At 32.4% G+C, this 16635-nt stretch overlaps 2 protein-coding genes across 9 annotated transcripts in view; one reads left to right on the plus strand and one right to left on the minus strand.

The window, feature by feature from the left end:
• The window catches only part of LOC125830992 (LOB domain-containing protein 1-like), a 393543-nt gene that overhangs the window by 129141 nt on the left and 247767 nt on the right, over nt 1–16635 (minus strand). The window lies entirely within an intron of this gene.
• Nucleotides 3361–10065, plus strand: LOC125830975 (tRNA-specific adenosine deaminase TAD1). Of its 8 annotated transcripts, none has more exons than XR_007443172.1 (11): nt 3361–3542; nt 3645–3765; nt 4526–4701; nt 4808–4942; nt 7234–7347; nt 8507–8676; nt 8758–8830; nt 8922–9041; nt 9330–9417; nt 9726–9840; nt 9913–10065. XR_007443172.1 is itself a non-coding variant. In XM_049510168.1 (11 exons), exons 1-10 carry the CDS (start codon nt 3368–3370, stop codon nt 9837–9839), a joined length of 1290 nt encoding a protein of 429 aa, XP_049366125.1. In that variant the 5' UTR covers nt 3361–3367; the 3' UTR covers nt 9840; nt 9913–10065. The 8 variants fall into 8 exon arrangements, 4 of the variants coding, with proteins under 4 accessions (XP_049366125.1, XP_049366127.1, XP_049366124.1 ...); XR_007443173.1 differs by having other exon boundaries at nt 9924–10065; XR_007443170.1 differs by having other exon boundaries at nt 9932–10065.

Raw genomic sequence — 16635 nt, forward strand, 5'->3', positions numbered from 1 at the left:
TCTCAAGAAATTTTTGCAACATCTTAACTACTAGACTAAACATTTAACTTGTGTCAAGAAGTGTCAATACTTATATATATAAGTTTACAATGTAATTTGATCTTTATATACAATGTTAAATCAAAATTTGACTTCTATATACAATGTATTTTTCGATGAAGGGGTATCACTTGACCTCCCTTACCTAAGGGTGGGTCCGCCCCTGCTTTGGATCATCTCCCTCTTGAGATTGAAACTGATTCACGGTAGGCAAATTTAGCTGCGTGCTTGCAAAGGGTTACGTTCATATTCGTAAAAATTTCATCACTCCTCTGATGTTCTTGGAAAAATTATATAGATATAAATAGTATCTATTTTTTATAATATATAATCTTATGGATCAAGTTTTTATATTTAAAAATGTGAAATCCTGACATGAAATTTTCAAATCTAAGTTTTTTTTTTAAGAATTTGAGATTTCATCTCATGAGATGAAAATTGAAATCGCATATCCAAATGTTGATTTCACTCATGTTATCAAATCACGAGAAGAAATCGCATATTCAAATGCTTACTCGTTTGACCATGTGATATAGAATCATGATATGAAATCATGAGATGAAGTTGAAATTTTGTTTGGACATGCGATATGAAATTTCTATGTTGTATATCTTCTCATAAACATAAGAATCTCATCAGTTGTAAATAGCCCTAATTATTTATTCAATCTTACCAAATAAATAAAAAACTATAAAATCGCATAATAAATTATTACAAAGTTATTTGTTCTCCACTTAATTAAGTAATTGTTTTATCTAACTTTAATTGATCAAACTTTAATTCAATAAAAAAATTGAACACAAATTATAGTGTATTGGTCTTTAATGTAATTTCCCCCACATAGTATGGACAATCTCCTCACGTTGAACTTGCATTTCTCCATCATATGACCAAGAAAATGAACCAACATTGTTACTTAGAGTCATTTGTTGGTCGATATCGTCCGCAACTACATTTTTATGCTCATAGATTATAAATATTTCATCAGCCCTTTGGTATTCTCGCAAATAATTATGTAACACTATACGAGTTATGACAATTTTCACTTGTGAGTCAATATTGCCTTGTTTCACATGTGTGCAATTACACATTTATAGTGCATTAATTTCGTGCTAAAATCAAATATATTAGAAGTAGTGATTGTCAAACATACATCACTAATTTTGTCCCTTTTCATATTAAATTGCTTTAAACAGTTTCATATGTAGTCGAAAGAGAAGTTTTTTTTATTATGAAACATTAAAAAAGTGTTACTCCCTCCGTTCTTATTTATATTCACCAAATTTAAAGTAATAATACATTTTATATTGTTGAGAATAATAAATTTTAAAAAGTAATGATGTGAAAATTAATTTTATTTACATATGAAACAAGTAATTAGTAGATATAAATGTGGAGTTCTTTTAACAAAATATAAGCTTGTGGATCAATTTTTATATTTTGAAAAATCTCAAATCATGATATGAAATTCCCAAATCATGATTTTTGGAGAATATGGAATTCATGAGATGGAATCAGAATTAAATCGTATATTCAAATGCTAATTTCATCTCATGATTTCATATCGTGATATGGTATTACATGACCAAACATCTACTCAGTGTCATTTTTATAAACCTCAACGTTTTATGTCTTTTAACAAAGAAGAAAACGATTATCAAGAAATAAATTGATGAAGAAATGCATTTTAAGATGTGACATAGCAAGCCGTTAAATTCAGAATAATTAACTAAATTTCACTAAAGATAACTTGTGTGTAGAGCCATCAAAACGGGCTTACCCCATGGGGACGGCCCAACCCAACCTGTTATTGGGGTAGGGTTGGGATATGATTTTTCAAGCCTATTTAAAACTAGGGCTTATAAGTCCGATCCATATAAGCCCTTAACCCTTAGTATTGATCGGGGCCGGGCTAGGGTCGTCCCATGGGCCAAAACTTTTTATTTAATGGTAACTTACAATAATCTCACTAGTATATAATCTAATTACTTAAATACACGTTATGTTGTAATATTATGAATCTTACCAGATTTTGATACGTCCATATACATGAATCTCAGAATATATGAACTTAAAATTAGGTTGATTTGTTCTAGATACACTCTATCTAAGTAGATTTGCATGTATCTAGGATACATAGACAAATCTCGCGCCCTCACCTCTCTCCCATCTTGCTTGTCACTCTCTTATCTCGCTCGGGTATCTGGTATGCGAAATACATGTTAATTACACTAGATTTTTTGCTAGTGTTATTGAAACAACACCATTGTTTGCCATATTTAATTTGAAAATCTTCTCATTTTCTTGATGTTATAGAACTATAAGTTTAAAAAGAAAAAAAAGGGCTAGCCCGCCCCAGCCCTCGACCCTTCTAAGATTGGGCTGGGTTGAACATTTTCAGGCCCTACCAAATGAAGGGCTGCCCCGTCCTAGCCCTTCAAATTCATTGACCCGCGAGGCTTGGGCCGGCCATTTTTGACAGCTCTACTTGTGTGTATCAAACACACAAAAAAAGGAGAAAATTACGTGATTAAACAAACTTATACTACTTAATTACTCATCATAGCTATAGTTTGCTATAATTACCACTCACGACTAACATTATACATTAATTACGCGGGCTGACTTCGAGTTTGTATAATTAGCCACCTTTGTATATGCATAATTCGCCAGAATATACAAATACATATGTATAATATACAATTATCTAACCTATATACATATACAATTCACCTCTCTCCCATTCTCTCGCTCACCTCTCTCCTCCTTCTCCAATCTCACTCGCCTCTCTCCTCCCTCTCCCAATCTCGCTTGCCATATATACAAATGCATGTGTATAATATACAATTATCTAACCTATATACATATACAATTCACCTCTCTCCTACTCTCTGCCCTCTCTCACTCACCACTTTCCTCCCTCTCCCAATCTCGCACGCCTCTCTCCTCCCTCTCCCAATCTCGCTCACCTCTCTCCTCCCTCTCCCAATCTCGCTTGCCATATATACAAATACATATGTATAATATACAATTATCTAACCTATATACATATACAATTCACATTTCTCCCACTCTTTCCCCCTTCTCTCTCCCAGTCTCGCTCGCTTCTCTCCTTCCTATAACATATAACTACGAATTGTAATTATCAAACTATAGCTATGGAGAGTAATTAGACTATTTTTGAGTGAATACATATGAAAGTTACCAAAAAAAAAAATGTCCTACAAATATATTTTTCTGAAATTATTTTATTTTCTAACCAAACACACCCGTTGCCCGTACGTGTGTACTTCTTTTCTTTTTCTAATTCAGTCTCTTCACTGAAACTATGGAGACCGCCGGAGAAACGGCGCAAGCTCCGTCTCCGTCACCGGAGAAACAGTGGGGGGAGAAAGTATCAGAAGCAGTGCTCTCAGTCTACCGCCGTCTACCGAAGAAAGGAAAACCTCAAGGCCGTGAAGTCACTGTTTTGGCTGCTTTTCTTGCATCTTCACCTTCACAAGGTCCTAACAATTTTTGAAAGTTTTTTTTTTAAAAATTGATCCTTCTTCCGATTTCTATTCGCTATTTTGCTGAAGAAACCATAATTGCTTATTATTTTGCAGAACTGAAAGTGATTTCGCTGGGAACGGGGACAAAATGCATAGGGCGTTCGCGACGGAGTTCGAAAGGCGATGTTGTGAATGATTCTCATGCTGAAATGATCGCAAGAAGAGCTCTACTAAGGTTTTTTTTTTCTTCTACTTTCTCTGTCGAACAATCTTCAAAGCAGGAATATCAAAATATCTAATTGAACTGGATTCTTCAAAATTTTAAATAAATCTGGATATTTAAAACATTATAAAATTTGCATGTTCAAGTTGTGTGCAAAGCAAACTGTTTCAATCATGGATGAGGACTTGTATGAGTAGTACCATAGCATTCTTGTTTCACGTGAGATCATTACCAACTGATTATACTAAAGCAAACCAGTATCGTAAAGTTGACAGACTATATTACTGTCTTGTTTTTAACAACTTATAAGGATTGGAATTTTGTTGTCTTGTTCGGGAAAGATGGAACTAACATCTTTCCCCACTGGTAGTATTGGAAGGGGCTGAAAAGTCAAAGGTGGTGGCATTCCGATCTTACTTCTAAACAATTTCGATAAATGAACCTTGACCCTCCTACCAGTCTACCCTTCACCTTAAGCAGAAACTGGTTTTTCATTCTATTCATAGGAAGTGATCGACCTACCTATTAAACTCTAAGGCGTGATTTTGTTGGATTGAGGAAAGACTACTCAAATTGGGCAATGGAAGTCCTTTTTCTAAAATTTTAGGAGTGCCGTGCCTATGCTGCAGTGCTCATGTCTCTTTTTTGGGTGTTGTATTTTTAAGTGTATCAAGGTTATGTCTAGGTGTACATAAATGAAATATGTCCTATCGTTGGTTACAGGAAAATGACTTTTATCAATATCCTTGAAGATTTTCTTTGATCACACCAGGTACTTGTATTCAGAGATTCAAGATGTTTACAATACTCATGCACATAGCAATGGAAGTGTGTTACGTGATGATGTGGAAAGCTTCATGTTCCATTTGGAGAGTGATGGTTTAGGAACAAAAAAATTGAAAATGAAGCACGGGTGGCAATTACATTTGTACATATCACAATTACCCTGTAGGTAGTGGTATTCTGTTTTACTTCTTTAAACCCTTTCTTCAACTCATGTAAGAGTAGAACTCTCTGGTTTTTCAATTTAGTTATTATACTTGTTTCTTTGCAGGTGGAGTTGCCTCACCAGGTTCGGAGCTTGCTTTATTGCATGATAGTCCTGCAAAGAATGGAGACATGATGTGCTCATTTATGCAACTTAGTTATTCAAAAGGGGAGTCGTCGGGATATACTGCTATGAATGATGGTATGACCATATTAGTAATATTAGCCATAGCCAGTTCCTTAAATGCCTTTCTTGAACCCCTTATTGTCATGTAGGATCTTTTGAGTCTTTTGTTACTTGGATTTGTTGGTGAAGATATGTTTAAACTTTAAAGTAATCCCAGGTGGGGGTAGGATTTTTAATTGTTTTGATCTTTTCTGCTAGAGTGTTTAGTGCTAGCTCTGTTCACCGGTCAGGCTGAGTTGGTTAAGTTAAGAGTACTAACATGAATTCCTAGTCCAAGCCTGGTCGCAAGCCTATAGTCTGATTCCAGTCTGGCCAACTGTGAGCACTCAGTTTATATGTATTGGGATTTTCTTTTCTTCACTTTTTGATGATTCAAGCTCAATTGATAGGGCTCGCTATCTAGATCTAAGCCCCTTCACTTAGCATGCTGTCTTGATGGGTTAGTGGGGCCTCTGACCTTTGAATAATCCTATTGAGTGTGTGTGCAAGTCAAGAGTGGTAGTAAAGTTGCAAATGGCTCGATCGGAAAGAAGATAAATTAAGCACAATTTAGGAGATAAGATCTAGTGTGGTTTCATCATCAAGATCTAGTGCATTACCTAAACTACAGTGTGCAATTTTCTTTCCTGTCCCAGTTCCCAGATTCATTGGAACAAATGAGATCATCAAATCCTTATATTCCTTCTTACAAATATGAACTGTTATCACCCACTCTTTGAACGTGTCTTCTTCCTCGTGAGGTACGCTTGAAATTGTTTATAAAAAAAGAAGAAGGAAGAAGGTAGTACGTGAGAAATTTTAAAAAATAAAATAGAACTCCTTTCCCAAATTAAGTCCTTGTCTTCATTATGTGCATGTATATTGATGGAGAAACTAAAAATGTATATTGTTTATTCTCAAAAATAAAAATGTATAAATTGTTTAATCTTTATCAGAGGGATTTACATTGATCAACGTGTAGTAACTTTTTAGTCTCTGAAGAATAGAATAATGAAAACGTTTTCTTGATCGGTAAAATGGAATAATGAAAACTATTGTGTTGAAAAGATTATAATTTCGACTTGGGATGTATTTTGCGAGTACCACTAAAGGAAGATTGACTTTTTTGGGGACAAGTACCGTTTGTTCTTTTGCTTTTTAAACCTTTAGCCTAAGGATTTAGTGTTTGATTTGGTAAGGTTTTCTACTTTTTTGTATATCCTTGTAAGCGGGTTTTTATTTCCCTTGTTTATAAAATGTTATTACTTGACCGTGTACGCTAAAGATTTAAAAGAAAAAGGACCAAGGTGACCTTTAAGTTTAAGCTGAGAGAGTATCCTGCTTGTGACTGTTTAGTATTCATCACTTATTCTGGTATGGACTTTTTTGTAGTGTAAACGTTAATAGTAAACTCATGTCAGATCAGTAGTTAACTGACTTGAGGACCAATAATAGCGTCCATTTTAATAAAAAAAGGACTGATCATGATGTCTATGGAATGTATTCTCATAAATCGGAAGTGTTAGCCTTTCTGTGTCTTCTACATTATGATGTCTTCTGAAGGAGTTCCTTAGTTTTGGTTTTTGAAATTACCCAAGCAACAGTTCATTGTGCAAAAGACAGATCAAATTGTATGGATTTGGAATATTAGTTTGTAGCAGTTGTTATGAACAATTGCTAGGCATAACATAATTTATCTAAGTAGCAAAGTTGACAATTAGTTGTATGGAGGTCGTGATTAGGGTAGAAGGTTAGTAGGTAGTTGAGCGTTGTCGTGTTTTTCGGCGGGATTAGGCTTGGTGGTAGTTCGTAGCACCGTGTATGTCGTAGTATCAGCCTTATTCATGTTGTTTCTTGCTTTTTGATATCTACCATATGACGTTACTGTTCCTTTTTTGTATGCTTCGTATTGTTTTCCATATAAGCTGCCATGTTTTCTTCATTTCTGTATTTCCTTGTTCATAACTATTTTGATTTGATTCACTTTAGCCAAGGGACTTTTGAAAACGGAAACAACCTCTCTACCTCCACAAGGTAGGGGTAAGGTCTGCGTACACTCTACCTTCCCAGACCCCACTTGTGTGATTACACTGGGTATGTTGTTGTACCAAAGTTGACAATTGATGTTGGCTCACTTTAAGATTTTTCCACCAAGTACTAATTAGTGGTTGATGTCTTGTAAAAAAATTGGTTTAGGAAATCCAAAGTGCCATCTCCCCCCTGATAATTTAAAGGAGGAGAGGGAGATAATTTGGGAATCAAAAACTCATGCTCTCATGTCTGTTTATTTTTTGCTTAAGAATAATTTCAGATTTCTATCTTTTCAGGTTGTTTACCCATACCCTTTGGCACAGTCATGCGAAAACCTGGTCGTGGAGATACAACTTTGTCAGTCAGCTGCTCTGATAAAATTGCCCGTTGGAACGTGGTTGGTGTACAAGGTTCCTTATATTTCTAATTGTTACATTTGCTTTCAATAATATAATATCCAAAAGCAATGGAAGAAACCTTTAGAACTAAGGACCAACATTTATGAATAGTATGAACTTTTACCTTTCTCAAAATATATGAATAATATAGAAGCTGTTGCAGCACCTGTTCTTTATCTTGTATTTACTGATCTTTTTGTTTTATATATTTCTCTGTTTTAAAATGCATCTATGATGTTTGACGACTGCAATTGATCAATATGGTGATAAGCAGTTTCTCTAGATCTACTAAAATGATGTGTTAAATCAATCTTTCATTTCATTGAATTAATTGAGATTTATCAGTTATATGAAATTATCAAATGTTTTACCAGATCGTTAATCTTCTTTCGTAAATGTCCATCTTTCATGGAGTTCATATTCCTATCATGAATTCCCATTTAATGTCAGCAGGTTAGTAAGACATCCACAAAGTCATTTCAATAAAACACCATGGGTAAATCTGACTATTCATTATGCAATGACATGGTTGGTCTGTTGTTCAGTTTTTTGGTTCATGGGATTGTGAAGTACTCCTTGAGTTCCAATTTATGTGTCTTACTTTCTTTTCTTATCTATTAGAAAAAGAATGCCACTTTCTATATTTGTAGCACTTTAATTCAATTATCACTCCTAGCATGTTTAAAGTCCACAAGATTCAAAGGGCATTTGGTACATTCTACACCTTTAGTTTAAAACCGTAAGATTCTAAAGTCTTTCTTATTTTCTTAAACTCCATGCTCAGTCAAACTAGGACACATAAAATGAAATGGTGGGAGTAGTTTGTGATGTATCATCATATGACTTTTTGAAAAAAATAAATTCCTGGTGCTTAGACTCGTAAATTGCTGAAGAGATTGTCTCATGAAATGGAGAAACCTGTGAACACTGCTCTGGTAGGTATTGTATTATCAACTTTGTGAAGCCTTCCTCTATAGCGTGCTTTCAAGATGTGCTGTAATTTCGGTGGTTGTTAAGGTACTTTCTGGTGGTTATCATTGTTTTTACTTGAAGCCAATCACTATTGTTAATATTGCAGGAGCCTTGCTTTTACTTATTGCAGTGATATTTTAATATTTAACGGAAGTTCCTGTGTTGTTTCTAATTTCAGTCAGTACCGTTCGTATTGCAGGAGCTCTACTTTCTTATTTCTTGGAGCCAATTTATATTTTTTCTGTGACCATTGGACAATCCCATTTAGCTTCTAAAACCTCCATTATTGAAGATGAAGTGATGAGAGCTATACACGAGCGTGTCTTACCATTGTCCAACAAGTTAATGGATCCATTTCAAGTGAACAAGGTTTCTGCACAATTTTCTTGCCATGCTTCTTCATCTTATCCACTGTTTGTATGTTACATTTTTTACTTTCACCTTTGGTAGCCACTTGTCTTTGTTGCGCCAATTCCATCCGAGGAGTTTCAACATTCAGAAACTGCTCTGACCACTTTAACATGTGGGTAGGTGGCATAATATTCCTTTATCTAGATGAATTATCTGTTGGCACTGCTTTCTATTTACTTCAAAGAGTGCGTTCTAATGTCAAGGTACTCCATATGCTGGAACAACTCTGGATTGCATGAAGTCATTCTTGGAACCACTGGCAGGAAGCAGGGCACTTCTGCAAAGGGCGCTATGTCTCCTTCCACTGAGTCTTCTCTATGCAAGTAAGCTCATCAGAACTAGATTTTAGAAAATTCTATAGCATTGTTAATGCTATGATTCTTCATTTCAATGGGGGTAAAATTGTAGAAAATTCTGTCTGATGCTTAGTGAGGAGTCCCACATTTTGTTATTTTAACTATTTCATGTGCATACCATCGTGTCAACTAGTTAATACAATGTGCTTTAGTACTTTATCCTTTCTGATATGTAAAAGTTTACATAGGCTTAGGCATGGTATGTGGAAATATCTTGTAAATCTTTGGGAATGACATGTCCTATGATCATTTCAGGAAGCGCTTTTTGGAATCCTTCTTGTCACTATCACATAATTGCTTAGGTGAACATGCTTTTGTCGGGAACTCTTATCGAGAACTAAAGGTGAGATGCAGTTCTGTGTACAAATGTTTACATGTTCACTTAAAATATTGGTATCTGCATTCCTGTGTGATAACTTTCTTCTTTTCATTTTGGGTGACCTAAAGAGGCACTAATATTTCATAGCAATAAAGGTGCATGTAGTCTGTAGATAGAAGTATATGCATATTTTATTAAATAAGGCATTGATATTTACATTCTTATGTGATAATATATACTGCTCACTTTAGCTGAACTGAAGAGAGACTAATATTTTCAAGGTGAATTTGTGGAAACAGACTGTTTCACCTTCTTTATATTATCTTTTGCAGGATAAGTCGCAAGAATATAATTTAGCTTCAGAAACCTTTAAAGGCAGTTCAAATTTCAAGAACTGGTTTCTGAAACCTCAAGATTTTGAGGCCTTCTCATTTATGGCTCCGTGAGGTGAGTTGCTGCTTTAGATAGATTGCATAACTGAAAAATGACTATAATATTGGCATATGTAAATTACGCAAGTTTATTGCAAGCGATTCAGAAGATATTGAGTCTTGCTGGGACAATGGTGGATCTGTGAATGTATACGACAGTTAAAAGTGCTTAACATGGTCCATGGGTGACATGATTTTGCTTCAGAGGCTGATAGTTTGAGCCCTTTCTGGGCTAACTCCATTGAATTGACAGGGGAATTGCTGAAATCATCTGATTCATGTTTTTGCTTTGTTGAAGTGTGTATTAGTTGTGTCTTTTAGTGAGAATGAAGCTAAGTAATTAGGATGTCTCAGACTAATACTTATAAAAAAAATTATACTACTCAATACTCTTCTTGGAGGAAGACATAACATTATATTGTGTTGGAACTTCACAATGGCATTCTCAAGATATTCATGGCCATTTAGGAAAAGTAGATGATTAAAAGAACTTTAGTAGAGCTAGGTAATATTTTAAAACCATCCCTATTTGAGTACATACTAAGTCTAGAACTTGAATGAGAAAAAAACAGAGAACAAAAGTCAAAACAAAGGTAGAAGTGATTCTAAAGTCTGAAGAAGAAGGAAAAAGAACAAGAGGAAGAAGAAAAGAAGAAATATGTATTGGGTAGACTTTGGAGTCGCCGGAAAAGTCTGGCTAGTTGCCGGAGGAGTCTAGTCGAAAATCCTAAAATTACCTTTTAACTTTTAAAACCCTAAATTGGTCGCCTTTTTAAAAGAAAATACAAAAGGTGACGCCTTTCTAGCCTTTCTCGCCTCTTGCCTCTCGCCTTTTGTCGTCATGGCGTTGCCTTTTGAAGATCGCCTCGCCACAAAGCTAAAAGGCGATGAAGGGTCGCCTCACCTCGCCTCTTGTCATTAGCGACGAGGCAATCGCCTTTCACAACATTGCTCCCACCCCCCACCAATTGGTGTTTTATAATTATATTTTAATTATGTGAAAATTTTACAATTGACATATATAAGACTAATAATTGTAGTTATGAAATTATTTTTTATTTTTCAAGTTATAACAATAAAAAATTGCAGGTTATAACATTTAACTAAATTTAAAAATGATTTAAAATAACAGTAAAAGCCAATTAGTGTGAAAAATAAATAAAGTAAGTAAACCAATTAAAACAAATATTTTAGTAGTAAATAATTTGAAAATATTAATGATAATTAATAAGAGGCATAAAAATAGGAGAGTCATAACAAAATGAATATTTGTTTTCCTTGTTTAACTCAAAGCAGTTATTGACATTTTCTCTCACTTGTTAAAATTCGTTCAAGCAATTTTCTTTTCTTTCTTTTTTTTCCGAATGTTTGTCTCTCTTCTCAATATTTTCTCTTTAATTGTCACTTTCATCTAATTCCTATTCATTTTTATTCAATAATCTTCATTTTTTGTAATAGATGGTTTTTTATCAGTATTAATAAAGCATGGTGGTAGATGAGATCCTTTAGTGTTCTTTCCGATAGTTTATTTGTATTGGTATACAAACAAAACGTAAAAAAAAATTATGAACAGTGATACTGGAAAAAAATATTTAGATTTTGTTTGTGTATAATAATTTTAATTATGTCGTTTCTTTGTTATGTATATTGTTAGATTTTGGTATGAAAAATCATTTTTTGTATGTTTCTGGTTAAAAAAATTACATAAAATTTATTTTGGAATTGGTATACTAGTTATACCATGTTGGTACAATTCTGGTATGATTGATCTTTTTTTTTTGGCATTAAATTGAAATGAATTTGGTATACTATTTATCTAATAAACGACAATTAATAGTTAGAAATGGTATTATTTTGGTATTCTAGAGGCATGATTTTGGTATGAATAAGTGATGCCTTATGACATGAAATATGTATGATTTTGGCATGAAATAGGTATCATTCCAAAGGCATACATATTTAATGCCAAAATAGAGAGAAGGCCCAAAATAGTCCCTCATCTTTTGGATAAAACTCAAAGTCATCCTTGAGTTTTCACATAGAGCACTAATAGTCCCTCATGTGTGCAATATTAGTGCACTTTTGGTCCTCCCCTAAACTTTTGCCTATTTTTTAACATTAATTTTATTCATAATTGTGTGTAAGGAATGTCCCATCGTCTTTTTATATATTTAGTAGAAATAATAACTCTATGAGATAGAAAGTTAGAATAGAACACCTTGTTCTGTTCAGTAAAAATATTACTGCAGCTAAACTAAGAACATTTTAACATATGACATTGCAAGAAAAGAAAAATTTGTACTATTGCACGTGAAATTGTCGTGATGAACCTCTCGACTTTACCTGCAATATGAGTTCTACTAAACAAAATAAGGTGTTTTTCTTCTCACAATCTCTCACATAGAGTTATTATTTCTACTAAATATATAAAATGACGATTAAACATTCCATACATAAATTATGAATAAATATTAAAAAATAGGAATTTTTTTGAAGGAGGATCAAAAGTGCACTACTATTGCAAACATGAAGGACTATTAATGCTCCACGTGAAAACTCAAGGATGACTTTGAGTCTTAACCCAAAAATGATGGACTATTTTGGGTCCTTTTCTCGCCAAAATACATAAAGTAATTGCTATTCATATCAACTACAAAAGTTCGAAATGCATACCAATTTCTATAAAAGTTCGAAATGCAAAATCTGAATGAAGAATTATAAAATTCATATTAAAAAAGGTAAAAGATACGACATACTTTGTCTTCCTATGGCTTGCCAAATTTAACCATTATGTTGAACCAATCCATTTCAGAAACTTTCACAACACCAACATCCATTTGAGGTTCAAACTTATCTTTGGCCTTAGAATAAACGGATTTTCTGTGTACATGAAGAATAGATGATAATAAAATTGTATACACATTGTGCCAATATTGCAACTAATTTTCGCATTCTTTATATATATATACATTTTTAGAAGATTTTTTTTTTTATAGAAACTGATCTTCAGTTTCTATAATTTGAACTGAATTTTCCTCTTTTTGAATTTCTTTGCTCATTTACTCTGAGTTTGTTGAATATTCTTCATAAATTTCTTCAAAGAAGTCTTCACTTCCTATTGATCTTACTGATTCTAAATTAGAATCAATGTCTATTTTGTCTATTTTTGAGATTTTTACTCTTCTCTTGTTACATTCGTAACTTTTATAGCCTTTTTCGCCACAGTTATAACATTTGCATTTGTCTGCAGGTTTTGTTTTTCTAAAATTATTTCTCTTTTTATAATACCTTTTTTTAGGTATATAATTTTGTTTAGAAAAATTCTTTCTTTTGATTAAACCTTTCTTAATCTTTTTGGTTGAAATATAGTTCATCGCCTAGAGGAGAACTACCGAGGTAGTGATAAGGACTATTAGTCGATTGAAAAGAAGGAAGGTATACACGCACAACTTATTATTTCATATTATTATCTTTTAGAACAAACTATATTATACTTTGACATAGTTAGATAAGAATTACTTAGTATCTATAGGGAATAAAAAATTTTAAAAAATTATTAAAAATTTTCAAATGTGTTATACAACTTCATATTTACATTCATGCTACTAGCATAAATAAATAAATAAAAATGAAAAATATTCAACAACATGTGCATAGAATAAGAAGGAAAGTCTGGAGGCATAAAAAAGTTTTACATCATTTTGATAAAGCAATACCAGAAATAGAACAAGCATATTTGCATGCTAGCTTAAGATCTACAACAATTATATTTGCTATACATGAAATAAAAATGCATAGAATACAAGAGTATTTTGAATACAAAAATGTTCAATCAATTTTAAAGAAATGCGTAATATTGATATCTTTATGACGTAAGAGCTTACGTCTTTTGTTTTGTGAAAAATCTGCAATAGACGCCATCTCCTTGGGCATAGTTTTTAACTGAATTAAACAGTTTTGTTGGTAATTGAGATATTTCATTTAGATCAGATTTTGCATATACTCGATCTAAATATCCAAATTCAAATAATTGAGCTGTAAAACCCGGTGATCCGCTAGGAAATATTGATATTCTAGGAAACAAACTTGTTGATCCTAAAAACCAAATGTTTCTCCGCTTTCTTCAGGGAGGTTGTAAATGTATCTTGTAAATGTAAGATACTCTTCCTCTTTTGGGTGCTGTTTGCCAACCTGAAAAGAAGAAAAAACTTTTGCTCCTAAAGGAACTTTGTTAGCACTGCTTTCTGGTTTTCCAGAGATAATTTTTTATAGCTTTTGCTGATGATGTGCTTGTTTCTTCTTTTGAAGTAGAAGCATCAATTATTGCTCGGCTTTTTCCTTCATCTTTTGATTTAGGATTAAGCATATCCGTGCTTACCTTTCAGAAAATTTAGTCTGCTTCTCAAGTATGAAGTTCCTCTTCTTTTATAGATGGAAGGAGGGACTTGTTACAAAATATATATTTTTAGGGACTTCCCTACTTCTACATATTTTCTCTTCTAGTCCTTCACTGATTGCCGACAGGCTTTTGTGATAGCTTTGAAGATTCTTTGTTGATAAGATGACGGTTGTCTTATTTTGTAAATGACCGACAAGATGTGACCTTTTCTTTTGACTTTGAAGAAAAAGAAAAGATTCCTTTCTTCGTTGATATTTTCATGATGTAAGAGCTTACGTCTTTTGTTTTGTCTCATTTGATAATTATATTATCCTGCTCCTGGATGATTATGGTCCAGCATTTTATATGCTAGTTTTCATGCTTCTTCTATTGCTCCTAATCTATGAAGCTCTATGTCAAGAATTCTGTCTTTTAATTCTTTTGATTTGGATTTTCCTTTGGTTTTCAAAACCCAATCATGGTCTTGATCTAGGACTTGACAGTCTTCATTATAGAATCATTTAAGAATAAAATATAATGTTTTTATTCCTAAAGCTCGCCTAGTTTGAATCCACTTCTTATTATGTTAGAGAAATTAACTCTAATTCTATTAGCTTTAATCTTAAAGCTATATGTTTATGCCTTTCTATTAGGTCATTTTAAAAGATCTTTAACTTCTTTTATGCTCATTTTTATTCTAAAAAATAATAGTCAGAAGTTTTCATATCATCTATTACTACTTCATTGTAGTTATAGTTTTTTTCATATGTATAATAATCTTCTTCAGATTTTTGTAAGGTAATAATCGTTGTGATTTTTCTTCTTATATCATCATTTAAATTTTTAATTACATGTAGTATTGCTACTAAGGTTTTATCTTCAATAAACCATAAAGGTTTTATTAGCATAGTATCTATTTCTATTTCCATGGCTTTGATACCAATAATTTGGAGTTGTTTAAAAAAAAGGGTAGCGGATAATTATGCAGCAAATATTACGCATTTCTTTAAAATTGATTGATGTATTCTATGCATTTTCATTTCATGTATAACAAATATAATTGCCGTAGATCTTAAGCTAGCATGCAGATATGCTTGTTCCATTTCTGGTATTGCTTTATCAAAATGATGTAAAGTTTTTTTATGTCTCCAGGCTCTCCTTCTTATTCTATGCACATGCTGTTGAATATCTTTCATTTTTATTTATTTATTCATGCTAGTAGCATGAATGTAAATATGAAGTTGTATAACACATTTGAAAAATTTTAATAATTTTTTTATTTTATTTCCTATATGTACTAAGTAACTGATCCATGTAATACTTTTCCAAATAAGATTTCATTTCTTGACTACTATCAAATATTTTATAGTAGTATTCTTCAAATTCACATTTATATTCTTGAATATAACTCATTTTGCATATCTGCAATTTTTCTAGAATAAAATTTATAGGGTTTGTTATCATTAAAGCTAATAGAATTAGAGTTAATTTCTCTAAAAGAAAATATTCCAGGAAGAATAACTAACTTAATAGAAAAAACAGAAAAATTTGACAAAAGAGTTAGTCAAAAGTATATAAATGAACTTCTAGCAAAAAAAGCTGCTAGTAAAAATTCCTATAAAAAAGGAAGTCTAGATGAGAAACTCATTCAAGAATTTCTAGAAAAAGAAAAAGAAAAAGAAGAAGTTTCTGGTAAAAACATTCTAGAAAAAGAAGAAAAAGAAATTGAAGAAAATAAAGAAAACCTTCAAAATGAAGAAAATAAAATTTATAGGGTTTGTTATCATTAAAGCTAATAGAATTAGAGTTAATTTCTCTAAAAGAAAATATTCCAGGAAGAATAACTAACTTAATAGAAAAACCAGAAAAAATTGACAAAAGAGTTAGTCAAAAGTATATAAATGAACTTCTAGCAAAAAAAGCTGCTAGTAAAAATTCCTATAAAAAAGGAAGTCTAGATGAGAAACTCATTCAAGAATTTCTAGAAAAACAAAAAGAAAAAGAAGAAGTTTCTAGTAAAAACATTCTAGAAAAAGAAGAAAAAGAAATTGAAGAAAATAAAGAAAACATTCAAAATGAATGAACTAGATGAACTAGTTTATGCCATGGAAAATTTAGATCTTTCAGAAAAATTTAAAACATTTATGCATAAAGAAGAAACAGGGGACACAGGAGCACCCCAAGGAAGGTTTGAAACAGATGGATCAAAATCCATTAAAGAAGAAATCTGGAATTCAGAAATAGAAGAAAACAATTTTGTACCCAAAGAAAAAATAAATAAAGACTATACAAGTCAATTTCATAATAATAACAAAGCTAAATATATGCCTAATCGACTCCCAACAGGAGACGTAGGATCAACCCAATTCCTAGATTTAGAATGTAAAAGGGATCCAGAAGTATACTTAGATCGATGGTCTCAAGAAAAATTTC

The sequence above is a fragment of the Solanum verrucosum genome, unplaced genomic scaffold, assembly GCF_900185275.1.
Source record: "Solanum verrucosum unplaced genomic scaffold, falcon-dt-bn FXZP01000049.1, whole genome shotgun sequence".
Lineage (NCBI taxonomy): Eukaryota > Viridiplantae > Streptophyta > Magnoliopsida > Solanales > Solanaceae > Solanum > Solanum verrucosum.

Excerpts from the sequence above, each read along its gene's own strand:
- LOC125830975 (XM_049510168.1), top strand. The coding sequence starts at position 3,368 with ATGGAGACCGCCGGAGAAACGGCGCAAGCTCCGTCTCCGTCACCGGAG. Across the intron at positions 3,543-3,644 it reads TGCATCTTCACCTTCACAAG|AACTGAAAGTGATTTCGCTG; the intron begins GTCCTAACAATT and ends ATTATTTTGCAG. Across the intron at positions 4,702-4,807 it reads GTACATATCACAATTACCCT|GTGGAGTTGCCTCACCAGGT; the intron begins GTAGGTAGTGGT and ends GTTTCTTTGCAG.